Genomic DNA, 12,563 nt, shown 5'->3' on the forward strand with positions numbered 1-12,563 from the left:
CACATGCAAGTCCATCTCTGAATGGCTTAAGAAAAACTGAATGAAGACTTTGGAGTGGCCTAGTCAAAGTCCTGACCTGAATCTGATTGAGATGCTGTGGCATGACCTTAAAAAGGCAGTTCATGCTCGAAAACCCTCCAATGTGGCTGAATTACAACAATTCTGCAAAGATGAGTGGGCCAAAATTCCTCCACAGTGCAGTAAAATACTCAATGCTAGTTATCGCAAACACTTGATTGCAGTTGTTGCTGCTAAGGGTGGCCCAACCAGTTCTTAGGTTTAGGGGGCAATCACTTTTTCACACAGGGCCATGTAGGTTTGGATTTCTTTCCCCCTTAATAATAAAAACCTTCCTTTAAAAACTGCATTTTGTGTTATCTTTGTCTAATATTTAAATTTGTTTGATCTGAAAGATGTGTGACAAACATGTAAAAAAATATCAGGAAGGGGACACACTTTTTCACAGCACTGTACGTACTTCTTTTCTTGCCTGACAGGTGTACATGACTGGAGGGGTTCCTTGGCAATGGAAAAATCTGCTCTGGCAATATAATGCAGCGACTGCAGGATCTGAACTCAGAATCTGGTGGCCTAACCCTAGCTGTCCAGTGCCATCAGTCTTTTGGTGAGTGACATTTCACCTGCTCAATGCGATTGATCTGCGTGGTGAGTGACACTGGCTGTCCAATGCCAGCATGGCTTTTAGTGAAATTTCATTGGTTGGTCATATAATTTACAGAAGGTCTAAGGTCAAGAAAGAGCTGTGCTTGACTTAGAGCTCAGAAATTCACACACAATTTGCTGTGCCTTGTTGGTATTTCAGAAGCAGTCATGTCCTGGCCTCTGACATCACGTGGACTGTTAACTGTTTTTGTACCAAGCAACAAAGCTTTCAAATCAACATCTGTGAGTTCAGTCATACAGACCATCAATCATAAAATTATATATACACTACTGTTTAAAACTTTGGAATCACTGAATTCAGTGTTCTGAATAATCCACTTTTTTTGTGTATATGTACATTAAATGATTATAATGTGATATTAGAATTTAAAAAGTCATGAATTTTCAAATAACTGTTAGGAAGCACATAAATACACAAATAGTTTTGTCCAGAATTCTGTAGAATTGTGCAGATGACTCCAAAATGCTTGAGGGAGATGTATAAGAGAGAGTTATAATAATAAAAGTAATTTCCAGAATACTTCACAAAGGGTGTAAATTATTGATCAAATCTTGAAGTAGATTATCTGAGGAGAAATTATATTAAATTCAATTTTATGAATTATTCAATATTTAATTACCGATAGTTCACTAAAATACTAAATGATAGTTTAGAATTACATATCGACATACATTATTTAGACCTACATTACATAAAATTGCATAAAATACGGGAACCCAAACTTTTGAAGTAGTAGTATAAATGCTAAAAAGTGCAAAACACATCCATGTTACACACACAAACATCCATCTGCATCTTACTGTTCTGCTGCTGCAGGTGAAAACTCTGGTGGCAGATGAGGCGAACGCCCGATACCTCGTCAAGTTGCACATGTTCGCCGTGGAAATGAACTCTGACACTCTGAAGAATGGAATACTCTATTACATGCTGACAGGGAAAACTGCTGAATCAGTAACTGAGGTAGGGGAGTGTGTGTGTGAGGGAGGGAGAGAGAGATAGAGAACAAAAAAGAGAGAATTGAATATTATCGAAATAGCACTCTCACTGTCTCTTTCTCTCTCTCTCTCTCTCTCTTTCTTTCTTTCCTAAGTCTGAGCAGGTTAAAGTCCGTATCCATGGCAGCCGTAGGAAAGGCCTGCTTCTGGAATCCAATATTATTGCTTCGAATGGAGTGATCCACATCACTGATAAAATGATGGACACGGTCCCTCCTACTGTTATAAGTGACAGTCAGGTGTGTTCTTCAGACATGCCTGATGCTTTTAATAATACTGACGTAAATCAGAAAATCCCTCTTTCTGAGTTAAGTAAAATAAAACTCTTTTTTATAATTTGCTCTTTGAATTCAGGAAAACCTGATAAAGATTCTGGAAAGTTCTCCCAATTTAAGTCTCTCCTTGAGGTATCGGAAAATTGTCAGAAATGTCTACATGTGCAGTAAATGTGCATGTATGATGTCTCTTTGCATCAGAAAACCAACATGATGGCTGTTTTGGACGAGGCAGGTCCCTACACAGTGTTTGCACCAGCCTTATAGGAGCTGGTCATCGAAATGTCAGTTTCAACAATAATACAATACAATAACCCAAAGTTTCTGGGACTGGTGAGACTGGGTTCATTATTAGGCTTTACCTCCACAGATTCAACATGCCAACTTCTTTGTTTTCTTTATAATAAGAGAAAATCCAGCCAACGCAGTAGTTCGGTCTAACATACATACATATACTCAGGGCACAAAGTCACACTGTCATAAAGTAAACCTTCAGTAGATACGTCTCTTCCTGAATCCTAACACTAATTACTTAAGAGAAGATTAGATTTGTACATTATTCTTTATACAGCATTTTGGGTGTTTTGTATTAAAACTGAAGCTAAAGTAGAACATGATGTCTCTCTTTCTCCATGTTGTGAAGACCCCACAATGCTGTAAAGGCTTTTTTGGATCAGACTGTTCCCCTTGCTCGGGTGGATTCACTGCCCCCTGCTCCTCTCATGGCATGGTACACAAACACACACACACACACACACATGCGCACACTCGCACACACACACACACACACACACACACACGCACACACACACACCCCACTTCACAACTCTCCCTTTGTTTCAGTGTTTTTAGGGTATAGATGGCAATGGCACTTGTCAGTGTGAGCCCAACTTCAAAGGGTCCCATTGCCAGTACTGTGCTGACCCCAACAAGTACGGCCCATCCTGTGACCAAAGTGCGACTCCAGAAGCATCGGAGTACCCTCCCATATCCATAGATTAGATCCATCTTTGTCAGTCTCGACTGTCATAAGAGCTTCAGTAATCTCCCTTCACCTCTCTTTCCTGTACCCCAGCCTGTGGGTGTGTGCACGGCGTGTGTGACAACCACCCAGAAGCCCACAGCACGTGTAAGTCAGGCTCCTGCAAGCCAGGTTTCTCTGGGCAGCTCTGTGATAAGCACACCCAGCCCTTCGGGCCCAAGCAGCCGTGCCACGCCCATGCCGACTGTGTCTACAGCGAAGGAGAGCTCATGAGAGTGCATCGCCTTTGCCCCGTCCTTAATCTGCCCTTAACCCCACCCTTACACTACCGTTAACCGACTTGAGTGGTTGGAGAAGCAGGAGGGAAAGCTCCACCCTGGGACTTGGTAGTGATGTTTAAAGGCAAGTAGTTCTTTTCTTCTTTTAGTCAAGGCTTGTAATAGGTTTGGTTTCGGTTAAGATAGAAGTAAGGCTGTTTTTTTTTTATTCACTTCATCATATGGTATGAAGATCTGAAGGAACTAATTTTTCCAGTCAGGGAGATGTGTGTTTAATTTTACTTGTCTATCTTTGTTCAAGGTGTGTGTGTAAGCTGGGTTTCAAAGGGAATGGATTCCTGTGTGTGGAGAGCGACCCGTGTACTTCACCTCCCAACGGAGGCTGCAGTAACAACGTAGGTCAAGAATGCATTTGTGTGTGTTGGTGCGTGCACATGTGTGTGCGTGTTTGTGTGCATATGTGTGTGTGTGTGTGTGTGTGTGTGTGTGTGTGAACGTGTGTGTGTGTTTCTGAATGTCTTTGTTCTCTCTCTCTCTCTCAGGCTAGGTGTATAAAAACTGTACCAGGCACCCGCAAGTGTGAGTGTCTGAAAGGGTAGAAAGAGGATGGAGATGAATGCCAGCCTGTCAATAACTGTGTGGAGCCCTCTAGAGGCGGGTGCCATCCTAACGTGTCATGCGTCCACGTAGGCCCAGGACAGGTGAGACAGGCTGCTGCTTAACCCAGACACTCAGTCCAGCACAGACTCTAGACTAAGGGCACTTGCACAGCATATTGTGTCATGGATGTTGCCTTAGAGCCACTTTTACCTACTCTACATCAGTCCTTTCTCCATTGTTCCATCCATCCATACATCCATCCATCCATACAGCCTCTGTGTTTGCTGAGCTTGTCAGTTATTCTTTCTATTTTTTTTCCAGAATTACTGTATGTGCAAGAAGAATTACCATGGCAATGGGAAAGATTGTGAGGCTATCAATCAGTGTGTAGATCAAATGGGAAGATGTCATCAGCATGTTAGTGTGAGACACACACACACACAGTTCCAGATGCGTTAAAATCATAATAGCATAACACCATTACATGAGATGGTCATGCAATTATTGTGGGAGTTAAATGATCACATTATTCCTCCAGGCTTCTTGCTTGTATGGGAATCAAGGGAGGTTTGAGTATATATGTCAGACGGTTTATTCAGGAGATGGGAGCATCTGCTATGGAACCCTGGCACAGGTATGACAGCAGAATACTATACGTTTTATTAGTATTTCAGTGATTTTAGATAATGCTCTGCCATATGTTAGACTTCACAGAATTTAGTCACACTGAATATGAACACCTGAACACTGAGAAACATGAATATCCTTACATAAAGAGGATTATTTACATTTTCTTCTAAAGGAAGTGGAAAACAATCCTGATCTCAGTGAATTCAATACGTGGTTGACTGTAAGTTTCAGTCTGTACTTCTTTGAAAATTAAGATATAAAGTCTATCTAAATTATTGATAAAAACATTTTATGTGTAAGTATTTACAAGTATTATGCAGATTTTGTTAATAATTAATATGTAATTATTATGTAATTAATAACTAAGTAAAAAGTCACTTTTTGGAACTGATCTTTGAAGGACAGAGGCAAAGTGTATATCAGAGGTAAAGGCTGCTCTGTGGGGAATTATTATGGGTGTTCTGAGTGTGTTCTCTGGAACGGACTGCAGCGAGCAGACCTCAAGGACATGCTGACCGAGGGCCAGAACATGACTCTATTTGTGCCATCGGAACAAGCCATCGGCAACCTGAGCAAAGAGGACCAGGATTACTGGCTGGCCGCCAGCCACCTTCCAAGTCTGGTCAAGTGAGTTCACTATCACAGTGTAATCTGCACTAGTGTAATCTGGACAGTCACCTTGCCACATCTCTTTGGGATGCATACACAGTTCCTCTTGGTGTAAAATTAAGAGTGGTCAGTCATGAAATGCAGTGGAATGTCATATGATATTTAATGACTCTTAATGGTTGGTCATAATTGGTGTGTTCATTCTGTCGTCAGGAGTCACATGGTTTCTGGGTTCTTTGCTTTGGCTGAGCTTCGGAGTTCACCTTCTCCAGAACTAGTTTCACTTTTGAAAAAGACACTTCCTGTTTCCTGGACCAATGAGGTAAAAGGACTGTGGGGATTCTATCATTCTATCTTTATAGTCAGTCACACACACACACACACACACACCAACACCTACACATTCCAAGCAATTTCATTAAAAAAAAGGCTGTAATGAAGGAGATTTTCTCACTGGGTATATTCTGTATTCTTCACTAGACCACCAGAGTGGCTGGAGCTAAAACTGTATCAGGGAACATTGTTGCCAAGAATGGATTCATTCATCTGATCGACACAGCCAGTGTTAAAAAAAAAAACCTCAGAAATGCAGTGGAATCCTCGTACTGTTATGTAGTGGAAATGATAGAATGGTGTTTCTTTGCCAGGTTCTCATCTCTGATCATAAGCTGAGCGAAGGTTTACTTGAGGTGCTGAACCAGAGACCACAGTTCTCTCTCTTCAGGGACATGCCAGTCTCTCACAGGGAAGGATATGATTGTCTCTCCTTAGGTTTTATGGTGTAAGCGTCATTAACGTGATTAAATGTAGCTTTTCTGGTGCTTTACAAATTCAACTTGACTGAGGAAATGGAGAGCGCTTCTGGTTTTACATTGTTCGCACCTACGGACAGTGCTATTACTGAATATCTGAAGAACCCCGGAGAAAGCTCATTGGTACTGTACACACACACACACACACACACAAACACACACACATGTTTGGTGTTTGTTTATATGTGATAGTGTGTGATTTCTCCAAACTAGGACCTGAATGTGACGCGTTACCACGTTGTGCTGGGTGACACCCTGAGGCAGGCGGACCTGCAGGATGGCCTGTACAAAGACACCATGCTGGGTTTCTCCTATCAGATAGGTATTTTCTGCAAAGACAGTAACGTAGGTCGACTCTTTACCCCTGTGAACGGGGAAATCATAGGAACATATGGGATGTAGGAGAGATGTGCGTTAAACCACCCAGTACACATGAGAACAGCTATTCTGTTCCCAGTCAGCTGTGGAAAATGGAGCCTAAATCCTCACAGACATGCAGACAGACACTCACAGACAAAGACTCAAAGACACTCACAGACCCACACAAACATGTCTCCGTCTTCCCACAGTAACGCTAGTGAATGAGGAACAGTCGAACCCTTTCATACAAAGAGGGCATCGAGAGCCGCACACTTAATAAATCTCTCTCTCTCTTTCTGTCTTTCCTTCTCAGTGGTGGGTAAATAAGGCTCCGGTGACTGCTATGGACATTTTGACTTCTAAGGGGATCATCCATGAAGTGTCTGCTGTACTGAAGGTGCCCAGGAACCGCTGTGACACAGCGTCTACCAAGATCGTCCAGGTGATTCCCTCTGCTGTGACAGCTCTCCCAGACTCTCTCACCCGCCGCACACCTTCACAGGCAACAGGGCAGACCCACTTTGCTGAGCTGTTTGTCAGGCATGAGTTTGTGATCTTCTGGAATAACACTGTATGCAGGGGCAGTGCATGGACTGCTTTCACCCAACCGATAGCCGTTGTCCCCCTGGAACCCAGCAAGTATTCACAGTAAAATCAATGGCACATCTCTAAAACAAGCTATTCATCTAAAACACATGCATTAATTACTTTATGTGCCACTGTTTACAACCATAATCTAGTCAGTTTAACCAAACATTAGTTTAGCTTTTTAAATCCATTCAGTGCTCATTTGGGAGTGTGGCTGTGTTTCATAGATGTGGCTAATGGTTTTTTTACATTTAAATTTCCATTTTTACATTTTCGCATTGAATTCAATATTATGTTCTTGTTCATATATTTTTGTTTTTATCGTGCTCACTGTATTGTTAATAAGACTTCAGTCTCAGCTGGGTTTCTGGGTAAAATGAACATTTAAATGGAGCAGACTGACATGTCCTGATTTTGTCTCTTTTTTTTGCCCAAAGTCCATAAAAAGGACCAAATGTGCATATAACAGGAGGAAACACGGGATGTTCATTGGCTGTGAGGCTTCCTGTCAAAAAACGACCATCGTACGTGAGATTTTTAAATGGCTTTCTTCTGTAAGATGTTTAAATGATGGTGCTGAATTTTGCACTTGTTGGATTCTGTATGTTTTAACACTGATGTGATTTTACTGTTATTTTGTCATCATTAAGTTTTGATTGGAGGGAGGTTCCCTCTCTTGTTTTCTCTCTCTCCCTCTCTGTAGGTAAGGAAGTGTTGCGAGGGCTTTTATGGTGTTAACTGTGAGAGCTGTCCAGGGCCAGAGGGCCAGCCCTGTTTTGGTAACGGTGTGTGTGTGGACGGTATTAATGGTACAGGAGCGTGTCGGTGCAACCCTGGCTTTAACGGCACAGCCTGCGAGTCCTGCCAGACGGGAAAGTACGGCATCCACTGTGACCAAGGTATTCCGCCGTGGAATCTACCTTTGTAACGTACCTTTGTAATGTACAACAATGTAAGTTCCCAATACACTACGGGTAAAAGCTTGTTAAACCTCCACATATTTCTCTCAGTCGTATTTGTTCCCTTTTTCCCTTTTTCTCTCTTTTCCTCTCACTGCAGACTGTAAGTGTGTGAATGGTCACTGTAATGATGGTCAGGAGGGGGATGGCACCTACGAATGTGACGTTGGATGGAGAGGAACACTCTGCTCTATAGGTGAGGAATTACACACACACACACACACACACACACACACACACACACACACACACAAATTTAATTTCTTTTTTGTGGTGAGAAAAGAAACTTAGCTCCGTGTTTTATTTCAGCCATAACCACAGACTCATGTAAAGGGACGTGCCACACCAGTGCAAAGTAAGTGAGACCCTCTCACTCTCAGCCCCCTCTCACTCTCAGCCCCCTCTCACTCTCAGCCCCCTCTCACTCTCATCCCCCTCTCACTCCCTGATCCCTCTCACTCTCAGCCCCTCTTCTCTCTGACTCCTCTCACTCTCAGCCCCTCTTCTCTCTGACTCCTCTCACTCTCTGAAACATCTCATGCTCATACTCCTCTTTCTGGGACCTCTAATATACCTTTATATTTGTCTTAAAATGTGCGTGTTTTGTTATAACTTTGTTTGAATGTGTGTGTGGTTTTCAGTTGTCTACTGAACGTAGCAGATAATTCATATTACTGTAGATGTGCAGCTGGTTACCAGGGCAACGGTACATACTGTACAGGTAGGTAGTGGTTTAAAGCTTTGCCCCCTGTCACGTTACAAAGTGAAATTTGAGACGCGGCTCTGTTTGTATTTGTGTGTGGGTGTGTGTTTCCTCAGCGGTGAACGCTTGCGCGAAGGATAATGGCGGATGCTCCTCCAGCGCTGTGTGTAAGATAAGTATCCCAGGATACAGGAAGTGTGTGTGTAACCCAGGTTATGCAGGGGATGGAAAAGTGTGTGTGTGTGTAAGTCTGACATGTCTCAGTTTCAGTTGTGATGTTTCTTGAGTGTGCATGTTTGTGTGCATGCTTGAGTGTGCATGTGTGTGTGTGTGTGTGTGTGTTTGGGCACTGTAATGTGCTGTTGGGGCCAGTGTACTGTCCATTCCTTTGTGCGTCATGTTGATGACTTTGGCCCTCTGATTCTCCAGCAATCAATCCATGTCTGGACGGTAGTGGAAGCTGCAATGCCTATGCAGACTGTGTACACACAGGCCCAAACAAGGTTGGTTCCCCAACCATGTGCATGCGCATGTGCATCTGTGCTTGGTTTTCATATGTGTAACCTAGGGGTCGTAAGGGCAGCACAAAACAATCAAAACCCTGCCATTAAGCAATCTAACAAGCAGAGCATTACAGGCTAAGAACATTAGAGAGTGAACATAAGACTTAAAGCTTAATGCCAAATACAACAGGGGAGTATACAAGCAGTCAATGGACAGCTAAAGAGGACTACTTGGAAGAGGAGTAAAGAACACCTCCCAGGAGGAGCAAGGAGCCAAAACCAAAGCAGGAGGTGTATGGTTAGGCAGAAAGACCCGAGAGGTGCCAACAGCAAAGACACAAAAGACAGAGGAGATCCTGACAGAATGCTAGAGTATTGCTTTTTAGTAGATTCACAACAACAACTACTACTACTACTACTACTACTACTACTGCTACTACTACTACAAATACTTATTCTAATACTAAAACTAATGCTACTACTAGTACTTCTATTAATACTAATACTACTACTATTATTAATACTAATACTTCTAAAACTAATATTAACTTATGTAACAAACTTAACTTATGAAACAGCTTCTGATTATCAGTAATGGAGGCTGCAACCCAGTTGGTTTTAAATACCTGAATTTGACTTCAATCGCAAAAATTAAGTGAAGAAATAAAAGCACTGTTCACTATGCTTTCAGGCAGCATGTGTGTGCAAAGCAGGCTACTCTGGAAATGGACAGCAGTGTAATCCTATCAATTTGTGTTACAAGGTAAGAAAGCCTCTGGACTATGAGCCCAGCACAGCAAAACCCATTTGCTTGTAAAATGCACTCAGCAGCCTATCTTGTACTCACACTCACTAGATATTAGGTACAGAGTGTTATCATGCACAGGAGTGTTGCTGGGGCTTTTACATGTGGAACTATGATCCACCGACCTAAATTAACCAGTCAGCTACAGCCTTGTAAATCATACCATTAATCAAGAGTTTAATGATGGCCAACATAAACTATGAATGACAGAATTTCCTGAAAGTAAATAAACGGAGGTTATGATATTTGGCAACAGAGCAGAGAATCTCTAAATTGTTCCCCATCTTGAATCTAGGGATCTAAAAATGTAGTAAGAAATCTCAGCATTAGAAAGTTCTTGGAGATCTAATAGACCCAGGACTGACCTTTACTGGCCATATCAAATGAATATTAAGAACCTATAAGGGTATTAAGAAAGGCTTAATGTTCCAACAAGACCTTGGACACTTTTGCATGCTTTTATCTCCAACCAGGTCGACTAATACCGGTTGACTACTAGTATATATTTTGATGACTTGCTCAAAGAGTAAAAACCCAGTAGGTCTCTGAGATCCAAGGATACAAGGCCCAGAATGTGGAGCCCAGAATTCAAACCAAACACAGAGAAGCAGCATTCATTTTTTTTAATATACATGACTTATAATAACTCCATGATGAATTTAGATGTGCCCCAAATCTTTTTAAATCGAGGTTACAGGTTTTACTGGTCATAATTGAGCTCTCTGTATTAATTTATATCTGCAGCACTTTATTTTATCATTATATATTGTTCATCTTTTATTTTCATTTATTAGTTATTGCTGAGTAAATGAGATGTAACTATTTGTCACAAAAGCTTCCTGAGGTTATAGATCTCGGGATGAAAAACAATAAAATTATTTCATTATTTTATTTAATTCACTATTTTTGTGTGTTTGTATGACATGCTTTGAATTGGCACTTTGTATAAAAAGTGCTGTACACATAAACTTGCCTTGTTTTGCATTCACCTAAAGTAGCTGGTGTATGCATGTAATCTGGAATCACAGGGTTTGGCATGTGTGACTGCACTGAGCCCTAACGTAATAAATGAATGTGAATAGCTGTAATCTATTCATCTGATCCTTGTCAGAAAAATGGAGGCTGCCACAAGCAAGCCATCTGTATGATGACAGGGCCAGGGGAGAGGAACTGCACCTGTTGCAAGGACTACATGGGAGATGGGATGACCTGCAAAAGTAACGTCATGCAGGTGAGGGCCAAGGAGCGTTCTCTCTCTCTCTCTCTCTCTCTCTCTCTCTCTCTCGCGCTCTCTCTCTCTCTCTCTCTCTCTTGCGCTCTCTCTCTCTCTCTCTCTCTCTCTCTCACAAAAACAAACTGTCTGCCATCTCATTTTCACTAACTTAAATGTCTCCCATTGTGCCTTCAGGAGCTCCGAAACAGAGAGCTGACAAGTTTCTTCTACAGTGTGTTAGTGAGTCTCAGTCATTCATTTGAATTTTATTATTGATGTGTTTTTTAATCATTATTTTTCTGTTTTCTTGAACCCTGTGTTACAAAATGTTAGTTAATGCAGGCAGGAAATAATCAGCATATGTTTATGCTTTCAGTGGTCTGACGCTTATTTCCTACAAGGACGTGGTCCATACACTGTGTTTGCTCCTAACAATAAGGCACTTAAAAAGGCAGAAGTAAGTCCAAGTGTTTTATGAAACTGCCAAGTGTGCATTTTGAATGACTCGACCAACAGTCCTCTCGGTCACGCCATAATCCTGCATCACTTCCCAGTACCAGAAGCCAGAGAATAAAGAGAGCAACGCAGCGCTGTTCCTGTACCACATCGTGTCATGCCGTATCCTGATGCCGGGGGACCTGATGCAGCCCCGTAACCTCACCACGCTCAGCGGGGAAACGCTCACCATCTCCTACTTGAAGGTAGGCGTGCTGACCTCAACAGAAAAGAGCCACTTCACTCCCAGCAGTCCTACTGAGATGTATAAACTGTGCTTTGTGTGCAGGGCTCGATATATATCAATAACAAGGCCAAAGTGGTGTACAGCGATCAGGAGAGCAACAACGGGATTTTCCACGAGATCGACACGGTTCTCATCCCCCCCAGCTTCCAGAAGCTGAATGGAATGAATAAGTCTGCCAGCCTCGTAGGTGTCGGCATTTATCTTGAGACTGTCTTGCGTATGGAAGATGCAAACCACTAGTTCATTGATATTATCATGCAGCAAAGTAAATACCCTTGAAGGTTTTACCTCTTTTGACCAACTTTGTCAGACAAATCTCTTGATCTAATGTTAATGGTGTGAATAAATCCAGGTTTCCTCATCTATCAAATGATGCTAGGAATTATTTTGTTATTATTTATTTAAAAAAAAAACTTTGAAGAAATGAGGTTTCACATAGCAAACCCCTGACCTCAGCACCTGTTATTGCCTCTTTTACAGAAGTAGCTTCAGAGGAAATCTAACTTCCACTGTTAGATTAAGTCACTTTAAACTACTGAGAGCACAGGAATGAAGTTTAGATTCCACATGTTCCCAAACATAGCAAACAACACCAGCTGTACAGGGAGTGCAATTAGAGATTTATTCAATAACACCAAATGACCTCTAACCTGGACTTTATATCACCATTTATTTCTGGCAGCCTGACCTCAAAGATGTAGCAAATGAACACGGCTTCAAGACATTTTTCAAACTGTTGGAGGTGCGTACAAGTAAAATCAAATCAAATCACTTTTTTTGTTGTCACTTTAGCACAAATGTGAAAGTGAGTGAAAAGCTTGAGT

At 41.9% G+C, this 12,563-nt stretch overlaps 1 protein-coding gene across 1 annotated transcript in view; it reads left to right on the plus strand.

Moving 5' to 3' along the window:
• Window positions 1-12,563, plus strand: part of LOC145659831 (stabilin-2-like) — a 30,668-nt gene that overhangs the window by 10,429 nt on the left and 7,676 nt on the right. The window contains 37 exon segments of the mRNA XM_081723145.1: window positions 498-586; window positions 779-906; window positions 1,502-1,645; window positions 1,776-1,919; window positions 2,035-2,050; window positions 2,053-2,087; window positions 2,157-2,207; window positions 2,566-2,685; window positions 2,799-2,910; window positions 3,031-3,202; window positions 3,517-3,610; window positions 3,758-3,916; window positions 4,137-4,232; window positions 4,354-4,449; window positions 4,618-4,665; window positions 4,936-5,072; window positions 5,268-5,376; window positions 5,535-5,612; window positions 5,702-5,782; window positions 5,873-5,989; window positions 6,080-6,211; window positions 6,540-6,668; window positions 6,806-6,874; window positions 7,252-7,338; window positions 7,518-7,713; window positions 7,874-7,969; window positions 8,083-8,128; window positions 8,415-8,494; window positions 8,593-8,718; window positions 8,906-8,979; window positions 9,671-9,742; window positions 10,896-11,015; window positions 11,193-11,237; window positions 11,374-11,454; window positions 11,552-11,698; window positions 11,782-11,926; window positions 12,435-12,481. Coding sequence (XP_081579271.1) covers window positions 498-586; window positions 779-906; window positions 1,502-1,645; window positions 1,776-1,919; window positions 2,035-2,050; window positions 2,053-2,087; window positions 2,157-2,207; window positions 2,566-2,685; window positions 2,799-2,910; window positions 3,031-3,202; window positions 3,517-3,610; window positions 3,758-3,916; window positions 4,137-4,232; window positions 4,354-4,449; window positions 4,618-4,665; window positions 4,936-5,072; window positions 5,268-5,376; window positions 5,535-5,612; window positions 5,702-5,782; window positions 5,873-5,989; window positions 6,080-6,211; window positions 6,540-6,668; window positions 6,806-6,874; window positions 7,252-7,338; window positions 7,518-7,713; window positions 7,874-7,969; window positions 8,083-8,128; window positions 8,415-8,494; window positions 8,593-8,718; window positions 8,906-8,979; window positions 9,671-9,742; window positions 10,896-11,015; window positions 11,193-11,237; window positions 11,374-11,454; window positions 11,552-11,698; window positions 11,782-11,926; window positions 12,435-12,481 — 3,718 coding nt within the window.

The sequence above is a fragment of the Electrophorus electricus genome, chromosome 11, assembly GCF_041902795.1.
Source record: "Electrophorus electricus isolate QZ-2024a chromosome 11, ASM4190279v1, whole genome shotgun sequence".
NCBI classification, from domain to species: domain Eukaryota; kingdom Metazoa; phylum Chordata; class Actinopteri; order Gymnotiformes; family Gymnotidae; genus Electrophorus; species Electrophorus electricus.